Here is a 24,012-nt window from a genome sequence, read left to right as displayed (position 1 = left end):
AGCATGCTGAGAAAGCCAAGAGAGCATGTGACCAACAGAGCAAGACACAGGAAAGCCAGGCAGTTGTAGAACCGCAGAAGAGTTTAAAATAATTACCACACGAGGAAGCACTGTCCATAATGATCATGAGACTAAAGCTCTAGCAACAATCACTTTGAGCGCATGCAGGACATTTGAGACTGAGTCATGAGTCCCAAAGATCCAAATCCAGGGCTCTAGTACCATTCAGCATTGAGCTGCTTGGCAGAGTGATGAGGAGGAGCTTTTGCCAACCCTGCTCAAAGTTTCTTCCAACCCCAGGCGCTAATGGTACCCACCAAGTTACACATCTCTCCAACTCAGGAGGATTCTGAATGTAGCTATGAAAAGCAAAATCACAGACCTGGGAGTTTTATGGTAACAAACTCCCATACACCTTTAAATAACATATGCAACATCTCCTGCTAAAAATAAAGATACAGATATATTGCTAGCTAATAAGTCACTAATAGAGAAGTAGCCTCCCTCATTCCATAGTCTGTCATTTAGACACATCATTCAGCAAACATTCATGTACAATGTACATACAAGAATGGAAGGCACTAAGAAAGCACTGGCTACAACAAAGGGTTCAGTTCTGCCCAGCAGTTTATGCTCTAGTGGATCACTGGTTCCACTGGCTGAGGTTCACTGGTGGGTTCTCAGCACCATATGGTTGGCTGTAGAAGATAGCAGCTCTTCTGCTTCCTGTACCATCTCCTCCTGGTCCATGTCAGTGTTGGAGGTGGAGCGGGCCCGGAGCGAGAGTGCGGACCCCAGGAGGGGCCAGAGCAGAGGCCTGCCCGGGAGCCGCTCCCCGGCACCGAAGCCAGCATCATCATCCAGGTCCTTTGTCCAGATCAGCAGCTGACAGGATTGAGGAAGAGGTCCACAGAGATAACCCTCTCTCTTAAACATGTCTCAAATACATTTAACTATGATGTTTATTTTATATACAAGCACAATCCCCTACCACCTACAAAACAATTTTGTTCTACCAAAAATGAAGACTAGACATGTTCGAAGATGTGTGTGGAGGACAGCCAGCTGTTTTCTGTAGAGCCAGTAAGTTAGATTTCTATGACGATGAAGGAGAATGTGTTCTTTAGTGATACAGTGAGTAATGGAGACCACCAGTGTGATAAAAGGAGCCAATCAAAAAAGCCCATTTTTCTCCTATGTTCTACAAGAAATGTCGAGAAAGGCAAAAGTTTAATGACAGGACAGGCTGGCAAGAGCTGGTGAGGAAGTGGTTGCATCAGACAGCAGGTATGTGGGAAAATCGACTGTTGTTATGGGAGTGTAAACTACCTCCTTGATAAACTGTCAAGGCAGTGCTGCTATACTGAACAACAGTCACTGTAATTTACTTCCCAAACTTTTCCACTTTAGCACTGCAAACAGAAGCCACGGCCTCTGCTACACTACAAACCATCCTGACAACTCTGGTGGCACCTACTCGGAGAATGAAGATTCCCTTCACACAGAGTCCTTCAGAACCCACCCCTGCTTCAGAATTTTACACAGTAGCATGACCAGTTCCAGATGTCAGTCACATGAGGAAAGGAAGGGCATGAGCATGGATCCTGAAGAAACACATCCCCCACTTTGCCTGAGCAGACCAGCTGCTCCCAATCTTTGCACCATTATCTCAGATTGGTTTTCTTCCACAGAACTGCATCTCAGAGCAGAAAACAGACTTTTACACCAAATGGGAACCAAGAATCTTATATATACTTAATTTTTTGACAGAAGAAAAATAAACTATGCTCACTTTATACACACACACACAAAACAAAAAAACAAACAAACAAAAAACATTAAAACATATTCCCCAAATAGGGAATTTTCACTCCAGCTCAACTCCTCTTTCAATAGACTAGAAACGTGGATACATTTTCAAAGCACCAACTCTAATTTTATGGTATTTCTATTCCAGTCTTACAGTGAAATTAAATATTATAATATAACATACAAAACCGTTCTGACTCACTCATTAAAACAATGGAGCTAATGTATATGCTCTTATCTTACTATTTTTGTAACTTAGAAAATAAATGAAGATGAGTTCTACTAGAATTCTAAAGCCAAGATTTCATTCAGTTAACTCATTCCCAGAGTGGACCTCAGAGTGAACAACCATGAATCTTAGGGCAGGCTTCATCTGGCTACATCCTCTAGCATCTAACACACATGTAGTCAGACATGGCTGTAATTACAAAGCCTCAGACTTCAGGAACACTTATGAAGATCACACTCTGCTTAGAGGGTATCAGATCATTATCTAGTCTTTCCTTGCAATTTCAACCTCCTTATATGTTTTAAATACTAAAATAGTTATTTTAAATTATAATGATTATTGTCAATAAAGATCTATCGAACAAAAACAGTGAATAAAAACCATTATGTCAGAATATAAATTTGTTTTCAACACAAAAGGAGTTAATGAAGTTATTATAGATGTATTGCACTCAGCACATTAGATCATATTGTCAACAATCTCTAAAGGATTCCTGAATTACCAAGAAACAAGGATTAAGAATGGTCTCAATTACTTCCAATATATTACTAAACAACACCCCAACACACACAAGCTGGCTTAATGCATGATTTTAAAAGCAAACAGCAGGGAAATATGTTTCAGAAGATTAAAATATATCATCGCCTGTCATACATGAAAGGAGTGCATTGTAGAAAAGCAGAACAGATGGCTGAACGGCACTCATCCTGCCTCTTGATCTCACTGTCCAGCTCCGTTGGGAGCACCTCACCAGACTGCCAGTGAGCCGCGGCACTCACATCTACAGGCCTGTAAATCATCAGAGGGTGAAGAGACTTCATCTTTCCGAATCATTGTTTAGGGGTACCAACTTCCTGCAGTAATGGATATGGAAACAGACAAGGCTCTACGTCATGAGAGGAAGAAAGCTAAAATGAACTTCCAAGGATCACATTACTTGTAAACGTGGGACTTCCTTAGTCACTGATAATTAAACAATGGTAGTAGGCAGGCAGAGCCAGTCCCCCAAGCGGTTCAGAGAGACATTGGCTTTGGTTTACATGGGTTGGAATTCTAGAAGGCACTACTAGATGTGTCTTTGGATGTTTTCTGTCTTTTGTCCTTTAGCCTTACTGGATGTCATCTTAGCCTTCTCTTTCTAATCTCCCACTGCTTTACCTCCTTGTGTGGCATAGAACTCGTTATTCAGTTCACACATGTGTTCAGTTATGTGATCACACTTTCACCCAACCTTCAACCTCATTTTCCAGTTTCATGCTCAATACTTTTCTTGACTAGAACTTCCATTTGGTCTTCTCACTGCTTGATGTTTTTGCATAATGTGTCAATGTTGTCATTTTTAATTCCTTCTCTTATATGTTTAATAAATTCAAATTCACATCTTTTGAGTTTAGTAATTCCAGCTAGTGCAGATGCTAGGGGCGTAGCCTCTGCTGGTTGTGCTTCGGAGTTTCACTCCTAGATGACAGCTTGTGTGCACATCATCACGTTTGGGACTGAACCCTCAGCAAATGGTATTGGACCCTGGAATCCTACATGAATTATAGGCTATGTCCTACCAGGATGGCTTTGGCCAGGTAATTCAAAGGTATCCTTTGCTTCAGCCATTGATTTTTCCCTCACAGAGTTCCATTTGTAAATTTAAACACCAAGAACTCAAAAGATTAGCCCATTAGAGGAAACTTAATGGAAGAGGTGTTCTTATTCCACACAGATTGCCAACCCAACAATAACTGTGTTATCACACAGCACTGAACTCTATCCATATGCTAATGACTCAACTTCTGTCAGCAACCCACTCCTTATGTTCTATAACACACTGAGCATCCTGCCTTCAGAGTCTAACAAGGACCTCAAAACCACCCATACTCAAGCCTGAACTAGTCTCTGACTTCCCACCTCTCCACCAGCTCAAATCTCTGTTTCTTCCTCTGCAGTTCCAGAGCCACAGCTCAGGCCCAGTAGGGCACACTGCTCCATTTTTTTGTTTCCCGCTCTGGGTGGACTCTTGGGGGTCTCTCTCTCCCTCTCTCTCTCTCCCTCTCTCACCCCTCCCCCCTCTCCCTCTCAAGTCCATTTATCCTATAGGGACTAGCTCATCTTTAAAGACTTCAGAGATTTCTCTTTCCAGGCTTTTGGCCCTACCCAAGTGCTCACTAATTAACTGCTTATAGCAGCTACCCAAACTGCTCATAACCAGGGAAGAAAACATACTACTGCAAAAACCCATTCCCCACAAAGAAAAAGAGCTAAGCAATGCTACCAGTCAAAATAATATCCAAGACCCATCAGCTATAATATACCATACTCCTTACCTCCATTCCAGCCTGATCTTTATGACTAAACTTCTGTTGTGAGGCCCATTCTGTCATGCATCTTCTTGTCTTTCCTAGCGCCCAGGTTTTTCCAAAGAAAGGCAGTCCTGCCCTGAACCACTGAGCTCATTTAGCAAGCTCACTTCTGGCATGAATCACATGGCAACCATTGCTGCCTCAAAAGTTCCAGAATTTCAACTTTGTGAATCAAATTCTCCAGTACCCCTTTACTTTCATTTTTAATGATTCTCACATGTGTTATGGGAGTTCTTTCGCCATCCAGGCCCCACTGCTTGGAGCCATGGCACGCATGTCAGGCAGTACCCTGGCTCAGTACACAGGTGCAAAGGTCCCTTTTTCTCTGAGGAAGCAGCCCTCTCTATCTCTGTCTGTATCTTTCTCTCTTTTTCTCTCATCCCTTCCCCCAGTAAACTTTCCACGTAAGTCCCACCTGATGGCATACTTGTCTCTCACCTGCCACGGGGCTTTCCACCAAGGTCCCTCCTCAAGCCATATTCATAACAAGTTCTCTTATGCCTTTTCTTTGGAAAACTTTGTGTGGACTTTGAAGGATGAAATACATAAAATTCTGCCTTTTTCTTTTTCTTTCTTTTCTTTTTTTTTTTTTAATGCCCATCCCCATAAATGGCAGCTTCTTTAAACAAAGTAATTCTTTGGAAAAAAATCCCCACCACCATGGAACTACATAGCATGATAATTCTGCCTACTCCCGTATTATTTAACACCAAGCTGCTAGAAAGTCTAGATAAGATGCTTGATAAATAAGACATATTTGGTAATCAAGATTTATAGATTCTTAAGGTCTAATCAGGTGCACAGTAATATTTGTCTAGCCTCATGTTTGCTCAATTTTAAGCTTTAGCTATTTGGATAAACCCACTCCCCCAAAATGCAATATTCTATAATGAAGTGTCTGGTCCCCAAAGAAAGTCTTTTTTCCCAAGGTCACACATTTAAACAAAAGTCCACATTCCCTTGAGGAAGATTCTTGCCAAAAAAAAAAAAAAAAAAAAAAAAGGATTCATTCTCATCTCTGGCAAAAGGAATTATTCGTGTCTCTTCCATTAACATATAACTGGTGTCTATTAACTTGTCAAGATCAATGTAGCTTTTTCAATCTCTGACAACAAACCACACACCAGCTCACATGTCCCCTTTCGCCCATTTAATCCTTTCACAATTATAGAGTATAACAGGTGTAGCCTTTTATTTTTTTCAAATAAAGGGGCAGCCATCCTGATTCTCAGATCATGTCAGTCTCCTGCTTCCCCTCACTGATTCTACACCTCCTCTTTGGGACTTGAACCCTGATGGACTCTGGCATCTTTCTTCACTAAATACCTGCCCATTCTCTTCCTGGTCTTCACACTTGTCATCATGGCAGAAGTGGCATCATGAATCCTAGACCTCCAGGAGTCAGAATGTAACTGTGGAGTTGCAATCTCTGTCCACACCCTCAACACTGCATGTACTATTCAATAAACACTAGATAAAACCATTTAACAGCAGCGTTTGCTTTAAAGACATTTGTGCTCACCCTCAAAGTCCTTGCCAGAGCTAGCCACTTTTGCTCTTCTCTCCTCTGTTCTCTTCCAACATTTGCTTGGCCAGCCCTCAAGACAAACTAGGGAGAGTCTGCCCAATTGCCTAAAATTTCTCTGTTTAGCCAATGATTTTGAATACAGACTAAAGTCTTCCTTCCTCCAAATGTTGGAGCAGGAATAAAGAGGAGGAAAGGATGGCTAGACAGCATGTAATAATACACTTGCCACTGGCCAATATCTGGAGGAATTACTCTTAACTACCAATGGGACAATGACCAAAAGATGGAAAAAGGAAAGGGAAAAGCAGAGCCCAGAAAACAGGGTCTTTCCAAGCTTCCTTCACACTGATGGTATTCTTTTTCCTTGTCTGTCATAAGAGTCATAGCATACTCACCTGCTTGGCTTGGAAATTCAGTCTTTTTTTTTTTTTTTTTTTTTTTTCTAAGCACCATGCTAGACACTCAAGGTCTGATAAATTGATTGCTACACACAACTCTAAAGACCACTTTGTACCAAGTATTCTTAATAACTTAGTAACACCAACAATCAAACTCATCTGATGCTTTAAAAAACTAAAGAGTGATTTCTCACTTTATTCTCACTATATTCCAGAAGTACCAAGCACAATTTCTAAAATATATGCATTATTACAAATGTTCAAATATATACAAAAGTGGCAAGGAAAATTCATAAAGTCACATCATCAAGAGGCTCATAAGCAGTCTTGTTTTACCCATCCCTGTTCCTGGCCTTGAAGCTCCTACCACTGTCATCTCAAAGCTAATCATAGTCATAGCATCATTTCATACACAATTGTTTCAAGTCCTAGCTCCTGGAGAGAACTACTGCACCATTAATCTTCTAAAGCAAATGTTTCCTTCATAGCATTCAAAATCCAGTCAGCTTTAAAATGTCTCTTCTGTTTACTTGGATCATAATCAAAATAAAGTCTGCACACAGCCTTAGTCTCTTAAGTCTTTTATGGTTTAGGTCAGCCTCCCTGCATGCCACTCTTGAAATTTATTTGTTCAAAAAACTGGCCTGTAGCATTCCCCAGTCTATGGCTTGTTGACCATTCCTCATGGTGTCATGAAACATGTTCCACTTCTCACTGGTATCCTGAACATGACAGGCTTAAATTCAGTACATTCAGCTCATGACAGGTGGGGTTTATTAACACCAGGAAGCACAGATTACCTGGCTGCCTCTCTTATCGTAAGCTAGCAGACACTGAAAATCACTAGCTGCATCTACTATTTCACAACAGACAGTAAAACAGTGACACACTGACATTAGAATGACTGTCTTTGGCTCCTGAAGTCTATACAATGCCCTCTTAGGTTTCTGATCATGTCCTTGCTTCCTGAACTAACTGGGTATTGTAGGTTCACAGGCATACTTCCTACTCTAGCAGTAGTCATCTTCAAGGAGCTTCACTCACTCCAGTGGGAACTGAGACTACAGCAGGATGCTTCATGGCAGTGCTCATGCCTTCTAGGCTGGTCCCTGCTTCTACATATTTCCAAGAAAGACCTTGAAAATTACTGTTATGGCGCCTTTCTTTAACCTCTGCTATTGTTCACCTGTTTTGTCTGTGGCCCACAGCAATGGGGGTCCCAGATTCACAATTTCAACTACTCCTCTGATTTATTCTGTAAAATACATATATGAGCCTGACATTCACACCACCAATCCAACCATCACTCACCCTTAGGACTGTTTTTGGAGCTCCTACAACTAGACTCTATTAAGCATTCATAGGCAAATTTACTGACATTTAAAATAGCTTTACCCACAATGAGATATATGATCAGGTTTACCTGTTTCAACTTGTCTCAACATTAGGGCTCTTCACATTTTTGTTTTGTTTTAAGATCATGCAAAATATGTACTTTTCCAAAGTCAAGGAGAAAAACAGAGCTCTATTCAGAGACATCCACCTTTCAGTCTTTCTGTCTCTCCCACCCTGTACTCTTCATCACAACCACTTGGTGTTTTTAAACTTTTCTCTTAGCCTTACCCTGGTGCTGATTCAGGGCCTCTCATCTGCTGGAAGTGCTCTATCACTGACTCTATCCACAGTCCTTGGATGCTAGAGCCTGGGCTCTGCCATTCCTGTTTCTGATAAATCACACTACCCTCTTCTCTACCCTGCTATTTTTCACTGACCATCACTCCACAACAGGAGGTACTGTTCACTTCTTTATACCGTTATAGACATAGTAAAAGTTAATCAATAGCTCACAGGGCTGTAATAAATAGCTTCACATGTGGTATGTTTTGTCTTATTTTTACCAGTGTAACACCAAGGTAAGTCCCTGGAAATAGGGAGTAAATATAAACATAATCTTTCTAGACATTGTAGATTCTTGGTGTGTAGACTATTCTGCACTCAGTATTTGAGAGTACCCACTTCCACCATTCCACCCAGAGATCAAATGTCACACTTCCACATTTCTTTATATAACGGTGAAACTTGTTTGCTGACTTTATCAGTACACAGATTAAGCATCTCTTGATGTACATTTAAGTGTAATTTGGAATCTTTTTTTTTTTCTGTAACCCACCTGTTCATTATATTGAATTTTTTAGGAGCATTCATACTTCATGATACAAGCTACAAATATTTTTTTTTCCAATTTGTCACTAGATTATTTTTATGTGGCTTACCATGTTTTCTGTTATATAAACTTATTTTTTATTTTAATATTATTATTATCATCATTATTATTTTATATGTATATGTGTTTTGTCTGCATATATGCACGTGTGTCACTTGTGTACCTGGTGCCCACGGAGGCCAGAAGAAAGTGTTGGATTCCCTGGAACTAGAGTTACAGATAGTTGTGAGCTACCATGTGGATGCTGGGACTCAAACAAGAGTTCTTCCCCTCGAAGAAAAGCCAGTGCTCTTAACTGCTAAGCATTTTCTCAAGCCTTACAAAATCGGTTTTTTTCCCAGCAAATTTAACACTTGTCCCCATTTTTGCCTATGGATTATAAGAGGCAGGGAATTCATAACACTACAAGCTGTAGAGAAATCTATCAAACTTTTTCATAGAACATGCAACAAATGTTGTTATTTTATATGGTATCTGACTTATTTGTAATTTAGTTCTGACACAAAATAAACAATGAATCTAATATTGAGTGGTTTTCAAACCCGGAACACCTGTGAGTATTTATTGTCCAATTTTTATTCTGTTCCACCAGTCTGTGTTTTGAAGCACCTATCACATACAGTTTATAGAGCCTAAGGGCCCAATAGCTAGCAAACCATACTCTTCCCTATTACTGTTGTTCCTTTTTTAAGAGCTTCCTTACATTCTTATTTATTTGTTCTTTCTAATGAAAACCCCTCTCAACTTCCCTAGTTCCAGGAAAACATGCAGACACAAATGTCCAATAAGGTTACAAATTAAGCAGAATGAAAACGGTTTTGAAACCAAAGGCCACGAAAAGGACTAAATGTTGAAAGGGAAAGTCTTGAAATGTTCACCACTATGTGAAAGTAAAAAGATATGGTTTAACTCAGAAAACTCTGATACCCCAATATAGGAAGTTTTTATTTACATAAATTTATACTAACCAGCAAAGAAACACATCTTCTTCCTTTATATCATGAATTAAATCAAATCATGGTGTAATGGGAATAAAATGATCAAACAAGCAAGCTGGGAAGACATTGGCAAACACTGCTCACCTTCCTTTTTCAGCCATTTCACAATGTTCCCTTGTTCCATGGTAGGAGACAGTGATGGCATTAGGATCTTAATAGGGTCAGCTGAAATTGAAAATAGGAAAGATTAACCAAGATACCCACATATATCACACACACCCACACACTCACACAAAATGTACCTCACAGTCTATTGAGAAGCGACTATGGAAAAGCCAAAATCTTAGGTTTAGAATATTTAGAATACTTTCAGCTCCTTTTTCATGACCAAAAGACATGAAACAAAATCAAGACAGAATTCTAATATCCTATAAAATAATAACCAAGATAAGACATTAAGAACCTGGTTATCTTAATTTCTTCTAGTACTATGCTATTCAATCTGCAACTGTTGTAGCCAGTAGGTATGAGCAGGAACATGGGCCTTGTCAAGCAGATTGGGCAAGAAAACCTAAGGGGATAAGCAGACCTCAGATCCCAACAGGTGATTTAAAAATGTACCCTTGGCCCATGAGGTCTCTCAGTGAAGCATAAGCATAGCTAAGGAACTACTTTCTCCTTAGACATCTAATGGAGACACTGCCTGATCATGCAGCACCCTTCCCAAGAGTCCTCACTGTTTAGGACCTCATTGGAAGACCATTTGCACTTTACATTACAACTTATATGAAAGTTATTGCAGTAGAATACCAGAACATAGAACATCCTCTGTCCCAGTGAACTCTCAAACACTGCAGCACAACCCCCACATTCCAAATGTGAGCTAGAATATGGTTTCCTTTTTTCTGCTGATGGTAGAGGGTTTCAAGGAGAGGATTTAACATGAATGTTTAAGGGGATCAGAAATTTCCTTTTGGAGACCTAATTGGTTTTGCTGTAGTTTCAAATGGAGAATGCCAATGGCTTCATGGTAAAGGAATTTTCAGTCCTTTCAAGTCATATGGACAGGGGAAAACATAAGGAGGCACGTGCTCATTTCTTTGAAGTTTTCTGGTTATAGAAAATATGTTTTCCTTTTGGGTCTTCCATGGGCTGGGTGGTAATCAATCATCTTTCAAAGACAGATCCACAGGTACATTTCTTTCTTCTCCAGTCACTGGGGTTCTGTGGGCTTGAGACAGCAATTCACACACAACTTCCTGCCCACAACCTAAAAGCCCAAAGTCTAAATACAGGGCTATACTGAGAAGTTCAACACAGATGGCCTCAGATATTAAGCCATTCCCTATTCCAACCAAGCCATCAGTGTTTAGACTCTACCTATCAATCTAATCTCCATTTACCTGACTTTTACCTGGTATCACAGTGTTAAAGAGCTAGAAAAGTGGAATGACTCATAACAGCCCAACGATGAGTCTCATTCCCTATTGACATTCTTGACATTCCCATTTCCTTTCTTTCTTTTCCTTTTCCCCTTTCTTTCTTTCTTTCTTTCTTTCTTTCTTTCTTTCTTTCTTTCTTTCTTTCTTTCTTCCTTTTACCCCTGGCTGTTCTGGAACTCATTGTGCTGTGTAGATCAGGCTGCTCCCAAACTCACAGAGATTTGCCTGTTTCTGCTTCCTGGGTGCTGGGGTTAAAGGCGTACACCATCATCACCAGGGCAACAGTCTCATTTTCAATGCCAGAATTGCAGTTCATAGTAAGAGTTTAGTCTTCCTGCCTAATTCAAGGCTAGCCCCCCCCCCCACTATGCTACCTCAACTTTGGGTCTCTGTGTTCCTTAATGTCCCTTAAATTCAACTCATCATTTAACCACAGGTTATGAGTAGCTTAGCCACCAAGAAGTCAACCACAGGAAAACAGTCATATCCATTCCACATGAGCATTCCTCATAAGTCTAACAAAATACCTAATATTCCCATTCCTTGTGCATAAAGAACTGCAGTACTAAGAAAGCACTTTCACAACTGATAAAGAGTATTTCAAATGCACCAGAGAGCAGCTAATCTCAAATGTATTAGGACAGATATAATATGGGCTGCAGAGCTAGCTCAGTGGTCAAAAGAACTTGCTGTTCTTCCAGAGGACCTGGGTTTATGTTCCAGACCCCACATGACTGCTTATAACCATCTGTAACTCTATCAGTTCCAGGGTATTTGATGACATCTTCTGGCCTTGTGGCTCCAGGTATACATGTGGATACAGACATACATGCAGTAAGAAAGTAAAAATATTAACAAGAAATAAAAGGGGGGAAATAGATTCAATGGGTCTCCTATTCCAAATTTATTACTAAAGCATTGTTGTTTGGAAAGAGCCTGGAGAACATAGACCATTCAACTTCTGTCCACTTGAACTTTCTTCACTATCACCAGCAATTTCATTTAATTCCCAACTGAACACTACTTGAGATGCAAATTATAGCTACACAACAGTTCTAAAAGTCTTTTTCTTAGAAAAACAAACCTGTGTGCACTAAAAGCAGCACATTAGGGTTCTAAATAGGTAAAAATAATACAACTGTACCACCTCAATACTCTTGTTATCTTAAAAGGTCATCAAAGTTTTAAGTCAGCTGGAAGCAGGAATTTACTTAGAGAAAACACACACACATACCTAGATGTATGTGAATGATAACCTATTGAAGCATTAGTAACGTAAGTCTAATTCCAAATTACAATGACTGTACACTCGTAGTTACGAAAAGTTCAGCAAGTGTTCAAGACTTAATACATGAAACACATTTTGAAGTAATGAGTTTTTAAATCTCGAATTATGTTGAATATTGATTATCTTTTCACAGCTTGCTAAACAAATGAAGACATCTGCCTAAAGCATGTTTATCAAGCTCAACTCTCAACATTTATTTTTTAAACTCAGGGACAAATGTGCTTGTAAAATAAGAACACAAAGCCACCCTTATTTCTAAATAGCACCATGGTAAGATGCAAGTCACACTCTAAAAAATATAGCTTCAAAAAATACAAACCACAAACAAACAAACTGCCCCCTCCCCTACCACATATTGCTCTTATAAAAAGTTCAAGCCTGGCACAATGGGACAGGATGATGTCATGATCATACAAATGTCAATCTGCCACCTATAATTCTACTTCAGAGAGATGAAATAAAAGGACACAGTGCTCCCACAATTGGATCATGACTTATGATAAACATTAAATTAGTTCTCTCAAAACAGACTCTCCAGTATTTCTACACTTGGTTCAGATGCCATAATATAAGCAATTCTTATTATCTCCTATGGTAATCTCTCACCCAAGAGACTACCACTCCATCCCCACTACTCCTGATGTAAAAGACTATATTATTAAATGTCTGCATTTATTAAGCATTATTTTTCAAAGTACAACATCAAGAACTCCAAAATTCTTGCTTTGAAAGTAAAAAAAAAAAAAAAAAAAAAAAAAAATACCATAACCATTCTTCACACAGTCACCCTTCATGGGTGAATTACAATTGCTTCTCTGAAGGATGACAATAAAATGTAAAAATCCTGCAGTAGATCACTATCCTTATACTCTGTGAAGCTGACAAAAAGCAAACAAAGCTATTTTGGACATTGTCATTACTCAGTGCTATCTCTTGACTGATTGTGCTGGCTTACTACAGATGTGCCATATTCTCCAATTCTAACCAACCTATCTATAGACTTTCTGGCTAGAAATGCCATTTTAAACCATGTGCATTAACTTATTAACAAGAATACATGTTCATCTAATAGATCCTCTGTGGATTGGAACATTATACACTTCTTTTCCAGTTTTTTTTTTTTTCTTCTGATGGGGAAAAACATACAATAATAAACCAAGTCTTTAGGTATCAGGCCTAGACATACTACTATCTGCCCTTTGTGGCTACTATCAACACTATGAAAATAGTACATGCTTCTTTAGCTCCCTGGAATGGGATTAGCTTGCACCTATGCTATTTCATTTCCATTAGATAGTATTTACAGTCTCCTTCACCCCAGTAAACAGTACATTTCACTGAGAAGGCTGTGAAATGTGCACCATTTCCTACTAATTTCAACTCACCTAACTATCAATGAGAATACAGGAAATATGAGGATAAAGGAAGTCAAGCTTAAACACATTTAATATTTTGCCGGAATTGAACTTTTTGTAGCAGTTTAATGCTCATTTCTTTTCATAAATAAGTTAGAATATTCCTAAATGGTTGGCAAGTGAAGCAATATACAAAAGTTATAAAACACTAAGAATATTAAGATTACAGTATTGTATGTTTCTAGTATTTTCTTTTGAAACAGTAATCTTTAAGAGTAAATGTCTTACAAACCATTAAAACTATCTTACTGTCTTTCTGTCTCATAAAACAACACAATGAATGACAACTGCTTAGAATGCTGCTGCTTGATGTACAATATGTGTTATATGAACAATTTATCACCAAACTGAAGTAATTTCTCTAGTTCCTCAAATCTGTTCTGTCATTTTTCCTACAGTTATATTCAGCTTTAATTTTAAATGTGGCATAATAATCTAATTCTAATTTCTCTTCCTAATGTAAATATTTATCCTGGCAACAAAACTCATATTTTAGTTAGATCGATTATACTGAAGATTTAAATTCATGATAGATACAGGAATGATAAAAGGACATTGGATTAACAGAGAAATTGCTAGAACAAACTCTTAAAATACAAATACAGAAGAAATTGCTTTGTAGTGTTAATGTGAAGCAGATCTAAGCTCCATTACAATAATGAAAGTAATTAAGGACATTGGGCAGTTTACATATGGTATAGACAAATGGCACACTCCACCCCATTTACTGAACCATTACTTAAGCAAACAAAAACCTTGAAATGAATAGGCAAAGACAAAAGTAAATTGCTGAGTACTTTCTTAGCTCCAGCACAGGAACTCACTGATAAAATGCATCTTCAAAACTGCTGTACAAATAAAGCAATCCTGCCATCTGCAGGCTGAATGGAATACAGCAGAATGAAGGGCATGTGATTTAAACCCAGCACCAGGGAACAGAAAGAACAGTAAAACTGCAGCAGAGCATGAAGGCAATTTCAGTGTCACTTTAAAATAAATGACTGCTTGCCAGCTCACTATTTTGCTGTGGTGCTGGTAGAACAGACTGAGACATCTACACCCAGTGACAGAAACAAATATACCACAGTATGTATGCCTGGCACGCTAACAAACACTCCAAAGACAATGGTAATACATATATCCAGTTGCTACCTACTGTTTGCACATAAGCAAAGACTAAAACAATGTACTCTAAAATGACAACATCTATTCAGTTCTAGTCAGTACTGTTATTACAGGTACTTTTAATTGTTCCTTTTAAAGTATGTTTTGAAATAAATTGTGGTAGAATATTATTTTAAGGTTGTTTGTTTGTTTATGCTGCATTTGTTTAACTCTGTGAAGCTGTGATTGTGCTTGTCTAAAACACCTGATGATCTAATAAAGAGCTGAATGGCCAATAAAAAGGCAGGAACAAGGATAGGCAGGGCTGACAGGCAGAGAGGATAAATAGAAGGAGAACCAAGGAGGGAGAGTTGCGAGAGAACAGGCAGAGGAGAACATGGGGCCAGCCACCCAGCCAGCCACGGAGCAGGAGTGAAATGAAAATAAGATTTACAGATAAGATTTACAGAAAAGAGACATTGAAGCCCAGAAGAAAAGGTAGATGTGTCAATTTAAGATAAGAAAAGCTGACTAGAAACAAGACAAGCTAAGGCCAGGCATTCATAAATAATAATAAGCCTGTGTGTGTAATTTTCTTGGGAGCAGGGTGGGAGGGCCCCTCAAAAAGCCAATACATTTACAGAATTTCACTTCCTCCCCCAAAACTTACTTAACACTGAGGGAAAATGTCCTTGTTTTTTGTCATTTTGAAAACAGAAACCAATTTAGAGAGAGAGAGAGACAGAGAGAGAGAGAGACAGAGAGAGAGAGAAAGAGAGAGAGAGAGAAAATATAATGGCACACAACTTGGAAAGTAGAGAAATAACAGCTGCCTGAAAGGGAACTAAAAAGACCCTACAAAGCTGCATCTTAGGTCAGGGAGGAGTCAGCGAGCAGGGAGGAGTTGGGTGCCTACTTTCTCAGCCCAGAGCTAGGTAACAACCCCATCCTGGTTCAACAGCACACCACAGAGTCCTTTCTCTGGAGGGGATTTAGAAGGGGTCTTGGAATTTAGGTTCAACACACCTGGCTTGGGATATGCAGAAATGAAAATTTAAAGTCAACCAAAACATTGACTATGTGCTTTTATGAAATCAGAAAATTTTGCAGGACAGCAGTTCCTGCAGGAAATGTAGAACAAAGGTAACAAGCTTTAAAATATGGGTTGGATCATGGTCCTCAGGGGCACACTGTCTATGTTTAGAACAAGCAATGTCTATGAAATAAACTAAGAATACAAAGTAAATACACTGAGTATCGAAAAGAGAGGACTCTACTGACCAGAAATCAACCACAAAGGATGCCTAAAATGCAAATAAGAGGATTGTCTAATGCCAGAGGAAGGCTTACAGTCAAACCTGTGGCTTTTAAGGAAGATGACTGGAGAGGTGGGAGACACGGGGCAGATATATACTCCAGGGCTATAAGCTTCTATCAGTATTTGCTATATGCATTATTGCACTCATATGATACTACTACAGTGTGAATTACTATACTAAATGAAATGTTTTCTGATTTAACAAGTATATGCCTACTAATAAAATATTTAACTTTTAGAGACAAGAATAGAGAGTAGGATGGAACTACCTGGGTCAAAGTGCAGTTCCTTTACCTGGAAGTTGATTTATTATTCCGTACCTCAGTTTCCTCTTTTGTAAAATTACAATACAGATTTTCATAAAGAAATGAGGCAATATATTAAGTCTTTACACTGGGCCCTGCAGAAGACTAACACAACTATGTATTATTGGCAGGCAGCATATTTTCAACAGGCACTTAGAAAATGAATTCACTTGGAAAATGAATTCTAAAGGTATCTGGATAGTTGACTAAATGTACTGAAATGTCCTACAGTATTCCAATATATCACCACAATTCCTTCCTGGAGTAAAGAGAGGGAGTCCAGGTGCCTTTCTCGCTTCCCAGCCTAAACTCTCCCCATCATCCAACCTTATTCTGTTAGCTAAGGTACATTAACTTCTGTACCTGTCCTATTTCCTCTCTATGCTAACTGCATCTATCATTAAAATCATTGACAAATGTTTTACCTTCAACGCTATCATAGTACTGCATACCAGGGCTAAAACCCAAGTAGGAGTTTAACAAATGCCAATGGAGTAGTCTGTTTTGCCAGGCTAGACCTAAGCAAAACCAGAATTCTGACCTCAAAAGGACTATATATACTTTAGATAGAAATGTAAATGCCCAAGTAATTGGGTATAGTAAAAAGTGTCAAGGGACCAGAGAACTATGACATCTGGGATTCATCAAAAAGCAAACCAACTAAAAATCCAGTGCTATTTAATATCAGTGCCATTAGGATGGGAAATGGAAAAAAAAAAAAGTTGCCAGGCAGTGGTGGCAAATGCCTTTAAAATGAAAACTTTTATGTTATATATACATGACAAACAACCACCCTATAAAACATCAAGCCTGTGGTCTGTATAAAAACACATACCAAGCTTAAACAAACTTTTCTCATCTGGGCTGACATCGCTCCCTCCAAGAGTCAAAGACCACACTACCTAACAAAAACTCAACACCAGGTATGAGAAAGCCCTCTTTTGAGTTGTTAGTCAGGGTTCTTAGGGAACTGCCAAAACATTACAGACTTGCTTCCGCCTTTGGATCCCCTCCCCCAGGGATGGAAAGTAAGTCCCTATTGCTGAAGACAGCATGTACTTTGAAAAATGCCCAGAGGCCTCTGAGCTGGAAAGCTTCCTCCCTGATGACTAGCATTCATAATACCAGAAGGTGGCATGAAAGCTTCCAAAGGAGGAAGCAACCAATAGTCCTCTCTCTCAGCACCTATGAACCACAGCAATAACCAGCATGGCACAATAACCCTAAGGGTGCAGTAGAGGCATGCATACCTTAGCAGTCAGCAGCTTTTTAATTAGACTTAAGACCCATTCAATAAGAGGGAAACCATATCTGATACTGGAAACCCATTACTCAGGGCTAGTGAAGTCATGGGTCTAGGAGAACCTACAAGAACCTAAAGGTACAGTAGTTCACTTGAGCATGTGGCTCTGGCAGGCCCTGGCCCTCTCCCCATTCCTTGCCTTGCTAAAAACCATTAGATTCCATTCCTAAAGCTAGTCCCCATGGTCCATTCTCTTAGTTGGCCAACCCCTCTCCTGACGTTGACTACCAAGATTCAGCTATCAAAGTATTGAAATCATCTAATTATTGGCTCATCTAATTAATATGCACAATTAAAATTAAACACCTCATCCTGACACAGGGTTTCCCCCTTGTACCTTTATGAACTGCCTTTTCCAGGTCTATCTCCTCTCTATCCAGGGGCAGTCCTTTTGCCTCTGGGGCAAGTACTCCTTTCCTTTCCCCTGTTCCTTCCCTTCTCACTCTTCCTCTATCTCCTGTCTTTGTCCCCTGTTCCTAACCTCTGTCCCTCAGGGGCAAATAAATCTCCTTTGTGCTGATAACTTGGTCTTTTTCCTTTCAAAATATACTTGTTCCCATTCGTCATCAAGGAAACTTCTCTTTGCATCTGACTAAAATCATTATAGGAAGCCACCACCAATCAAAAGGCAGAGATTTGGAATCCAGTCCCAGTGCATACATCTACAAAACAACTCCCTAACCTAAGGCTCAGAGAACATTTCAGAAGAAGGGTTAGAAAGATTTTAAGAGCCAGAGAGTCAGGGTGTTTTGCTATGAGATGTATCTCCTGGTAATATCAGAAGCTATGCCCATAAAGTCCCACAACATGACTGTCTAAACAGGAGCCAAACAAGGACAGCAGATGTGCCAAAGTGGATGGAGGAAAGACCACGAGGCTTCAACCATGCAGGAAGAGCTACAGACAACTAAGGAATTCTGAGGCGAGGGAATTATCTTCCTCTGGAGAGAACATATTGATTGCTTATCCAATACCGAACGGTCAGCCTTGAAAACATTCATATGAATAACATTAAACAGACTAAGCTGGTTATATTTAGGATTGAATATATATATGTATGTATGTATGTATACATACATATATATAAAATACACACATATTTATATACACATACATATGCAGCTAACAACAAATAATGAAAAAAGAAATGGCATTTGAAAAAGAGCAAGGAGGGGTATATGGAGAATTTGAAGGGAGGAAAGATAAGAAAACAAAATTATAACAAAAGTAAAAGAACAAAAATAAGAGTCAGGTGCTGTTATGGAATATTTAACTGTGTAAAGGTGTGTTACATTTGTTTCTGCTGCCTGTTTAACAATGTAAGAGCATGTTACATTTGTTTTTGCTGCATTTGTTTAATTATGAAAAGATGTGTCGCTGTTTTACCTTGACTGCCCAAGGCACCTGACTGATCTAATAAAGAGCTGAACAACCAATAGCTAGGCATAGAAAGGATAGGTGGAGCCAGTGGGCAGAGAGAATAAGAAGGAGAATTCTATGAAAGGATGAAGGGGAGGGGAGGAAAGAGGGAGACACCAGGGCCAGCTAGGCAGCTGCTAGCCTGTAGACACAGAGTTGGGCATACATAAAGAAAGGTAAAAAGCCCTGAGACAAGCCAGGCGGTGGTGACACATGCATTTAATCCCAGTACTCAGGCAGGCAGATCTCTGTGAGTTCGAGACTAGCCTGATCTACAAGAGCTAGTTCCAGGACAGCCTCCAAAGCCACAGAGAAACCCTGTTTCAAAAACAAATAAACAAACAACAACAAAAAAAAGAACAAAACAAAACAAAGCCACGAGACAGAAGGGAACCTAAGAAACCTAAAGCATTTCTTGTGCAAAATAATAATAATAATAATAATAATAATAATAATAATAATAATAATAATAATAATGTCCTGAAATAGTTCAACTCTTTTTCTTCTTGAACTGGCCTTTTGGAACCTATGCTGGATTGCCTTGTCCACCCTTGATGCAGGGGGAGGAGTTTGACCCTGCCTGAACTTGATGTGACATGTTTTGTTGACTTCCATGGGAGGACTGCCCCTTTCTAAACAAAGGAGGAGGAGTAGATGAGGGAGTAGATTGAAGTTGGGGGTAGGAAACAGTAAGAAAGGAGGGAGGGAGGGGAAACTGTGGTCAGTATATAGAATAAACTAAAAATTTCTTAATTAAAAAAAATACAAAAAGAAAAAAGCCCCGAGACAAAACATAGATGGAGGAAAACAGGATAATTTAAGTTATATGAGCTAAGATAAGGACAAACATTCATAACTAATAAGCCTCCATGTCTTGATTTGGGAGCTGGTTGGTGCCCCTCCTCCCCACAAAGCCTGGTACAAGATGCCATGGCACATGTTGTGACCCCAGCAATAGAGCTATGAGAGACAGAGGCATTTCCTTGAAAGGCTACTGCCACTGGTCTAGTCTATTCAAAGTTCCAGGCCAGTAAGACCCTGCGTCAAACATAAAAGAAGTATCCTGAAGAATGACTGAGGTTATCCTCTGCCCTCCACATGTTCAAGTACTCATAAATACCCAAATTATAAAGAAATTTATTTTAAAGTATGTACATATTTTATCATTTATTAAAGACAGAAGCAAAGTATTACAGAAGATGAATGTGTTTGCTTACTTTTACATAAAGAATAAATTAGTTCAAGGCCAGCCCGGGCTGGCAGAGTAAAATCCTGTCACTGTTCTGCAGATACTGTTCTACAGAAGCTACACTTGACGTCTCCAAGAACAGACATTATATTTGGATTATTCTACTCTTTAACATGGGAACTTTTATACATACATCTTCATATCTCTAGTCTAAATAATAAAATGATGGGAGAAATGAAGTGTATCAGCTGAGGGGAAGAAGTCAGTGATGTAGGGGCTGTCTTTCATTTTTCTTTGTCCATACTACACTGAGTAGACGACATAAACTGGTTTCCTTGCACTTGACCTCCAGTTGGGTTCAGCCAATGGGCATTACAGTCAGGAAACTGAAGGAAGACAAGAGTGAAGTTGGTACAGCTCTTCTAATGCACCCTGAGTCCCGTGGGGTCACCTCTACTCTACAACATAGATAACACTTCAGAAGGCTCCCAACAGGCTCCTTTAGGCAGTAGGGACAAGCATCTTGTTCTAAACAGCATCTTGAATTCATAAAAATGTTACTTACTAAATCATCCTCCAAATACCTTTCAGAAAGCACTGTTTCCTGTCTAGATGTTTAATTATATGGAAAGACTTGGGAGAGGCATTTAAATGGTGAGGAAAATTCTTCACTTGAGGGAAGAGTCTGAGCAAATGAAAAACACAAAAGTATTTATGTTTAGGGACAAGTGGTCTCATGATCCTAGATGCCACACCTAGATCTGAGTCAAGACTTCCAATTACTAGCTTACATACATGTTTATAATTGAAATTTCTATACTAAAAAACATCTTTCTTGTTCTCAGATTTATTGAGTATGTTTACAAAGCAGCACAAATACTTTCTACAGGAAATAGCCAAAATGTCCTTGGAAACAGGCTAGATGGTATTTATGGGTAAATTGTGGTGGGATCCAGGACCCTTTGAAATATAAAATTTTGCAAATGTACGGTTTTTTTTTGTTTGTTTTTTGTTACTTTTTTTCTGAAAATGGGGGGAGGGGCTTTGTATCAGTGTTCAAAATGATATGTGCCCCTCTCAAAATCAGTTCTAGTAAATTCCACCAAAGCCTGTCTTGAATGCTTGCATGCCAGTGTCAGTTCTACCCTAGAAATGTTTCTGTAATGGAAGAAAGTTCTCATCAGTTATAGAAATGTAGTGAGCAGATAGCAGACATGGTAAATATACAGCTCATTTCCTTTAGGCAATCTGTTGATACCCCCAGCACCATCCCACAGTACAGGGAACTAAACCCAGGCCTGTGGGTTATTCATCCTGGCCCCTGGTTTTTGAGAGAGACTCTACCTATGTACTCCAGGCTGGCCTCCAACTCCATCCTCCATCTTCCTGCTTCCACCACCAACTTACTGTTACACATACTTTCAGGAAGTAGTCAATGAATATTTCAAAGAAGGCTACTAGAAAGGTCACAGTTTCATAGAGTAGACTCTCACACTGAATACTCCAAAGGCTCCAGAAGAGCTCTGTGCTGGGCCACTTGACATTAAACTAGAAAGTAAAAGTTTATTTTCAAGATTGCAACATGGACAAAAGGAAATCATCATTCCACCTACTTTAGCAAAAGAAACGGATATGTGTGTCACAGTCAAGGGGTCTATACATTTTTCTGTCAAAAGCAAGTAAGGCTTAAGGGAACACTAAGAAGTAATTTGCTACTACTCATGTAGTCTAGAATTGCATTTATCCAAAATTAAGCTAAATGGTAGTTATATCAGGACTGTTGCTAAACTACTGTTTCATAGTACTGCTATTAAAGTATATCTCACTCCCAATACAAAGACAATACACAAGTGTTCACTTAGGATAGACACACAGTGAATAAAATGTCAGCATGTTTCTAGATCTACCCTGCTGTCTATGACCCAGCAGTCCCTTGATAGGTAGCTTTGGTGTCGGCCAGATGGTTTGAAACTGATTATCATAGAGCATATACCATGGGTCTGTGAATACCTGAGGAGTTAATTCATGCTAACTATTGAAAAGACTGTACAATGTAAGGAAAGTTCTCAATAAATAATATATTACTTCTGAACCCACTTCCTAAACTTCGCTATCCAAGGTTCATTTTTAAAATACATTTTGTATTAATATTTTGAGGATTTTAAACATGCATACAATGTATTTTGAACATATTCACCCCCTATTCTTCCCTCTTAACTCCCTCACTGTCTACCCCTCCCAACATCAGGTACACCTTTTTCTTTAAACCCATGGAGTAAAATTGGTTCTGCCCATGTACACATGGGTGTGGTGATATTCACTGGATTGAGGATTTGTGTGTTTAGTTCCCAACATTTCACTGCAGTGAACTGCAGTGTACCTGAAAAGAACAAGTAGAGGTGATTGCAAAACACAAGCAACATTTCACCTTGATGCTAAGGTAATACCTTAGTAATTCCAAGTCTCTGGCTGAAGAGATGGCTCAATAGGTAAAGGAGCTTTCAGCAAAATATGATGACCTAAGTTCAGTCCCTAGAGCCCACACGATAGAAGGAGAGAACAGACTTCCACAAGCTGTCCTCTGACCTCCACACACGTTCTGTGGCACTCCTAGCCCTACCCAAATAAATGAATAAATATAATAACAATAACAACAACAACAATAATAATAATACCTAACCCAAATCCCATCTGGTCTAAAAAGGTAGAAACAGAGAGCCTCCAAATGCTGTGTCATTCTGTAACACTATATGTAGCTTCTGGGGGTTTCTGCTGTGCCTTTGCCTGGAAGGACTGCCACTTCTTCCTCTAGGAACTCCTTGGTTCATCATCATAAACTTACTTCTTAGGGCTCACTACATTTCCACTGAAATCCTTCCGGGCTTGGGCTTCATTGTTTATCTTTCCCAATTAGCCCATAAAACTGTAAAAATAAGGATATCAAACAAATTCAGGATTTCATGTTCAGAACTTAATATTACTGAATGGGCCAGGTGGCAGAATTCCAAGAATGAGTTCTACTCAGTAGATCACACTCTGGAAGTAGGGCTGCCACGTGCCCATTACCTGATAGACATTTGCTCCTTTATGCAATCAGGCAAGTGACAAGTAACACTGCCTTCTCAAAAAGCATTTCAGTTCAAAGAATGAAAGGATCAGTTAAACACAGAAACACAGAGAACGTTCACTTACAGTTCAGCTACATGGCCTTCACCACCCCCCCCCCCCAGGCTTTTGTAGTTTTACTCAAATAAATAGCAATAATGTCGGAGTTTTAGATTAGGAAAGTTAATAAATTCTAAGATGTACTAACTAAGCACACAGCATGTGTCATAGCTCACAAAGGCAGCCAACAAATACCTTTTAGGGAAAATAGAACAAGAGTACTTCCAAATTTACAGATTTTAAAATCCTGTATAAATGTGTTAAAGAGAAATGGGTTCGATAAATGTACCAACTCATGGGAATTTTTGATTATCCACAAAGCAATTTAGTTATATTAAAGTACAATTTTTACTCATGGAGAAACTTGGAGATATACCCACTGCCCTTCCATTGTTTAACATGTAGTATACAAAATGGCAGGCCTTTCTTACATGTGTTGCATATGGCTGGAGTTTAGGATGGGGGCAGAGAAAACATTTTTAGGAATCATTAGACATTTAAGTCATCATTCTTGGTACCAACTCTTAGAGAAACTCCTTATACATAATGATGAAAAGACAACCCTGTAATTTCATGTTTCCTAAAAA

General features: G+C 39.2%; 1 protein-coding gene across 1 annotated transcript in view; it reads right to left on the bottom strand.

The window, feature by feature from the left end:
• The window catches only part of Pdhx (pyruvate dehydrogenase complex component X), a 60,704-nt gene that overhangs the window by 34,527 nt on the left and 2,165 nt on the right, over positions 1-24,012 (bottom strand). Inside the window, exon 2 of the mRNA XM_051184077.1 lies at positions 9,622-9,702. Within this exon, the coding sequence (XP_051040034.1) occupies positions 9,622-9,702 (81 nt within the window). The remainder of the gene's footprint in view (positions 1-9,621; positions 9,703-24,012) is intronic.

The sequence above is a fragment of the Phodopus roborovskii genome, unplaced genomic scaffold (assembly GCF_943737965.1).
Source record: "Phodopus roborovskii unplaced genomic scaffold, PHOROB, whole genome shotgun sequence".
NCBI classification, from domain to species: Eukaryota; Metazoa; Chordata; class Mammalia; order Rodentia; family Cricetidae; genus Phodopus; species Phodopus roborovskii.
The sequence above is the reverse complement of the archived record's forward strand: the minus strand, read 5'-3'. Positions and strand labels throughout refer to the sequence as shown.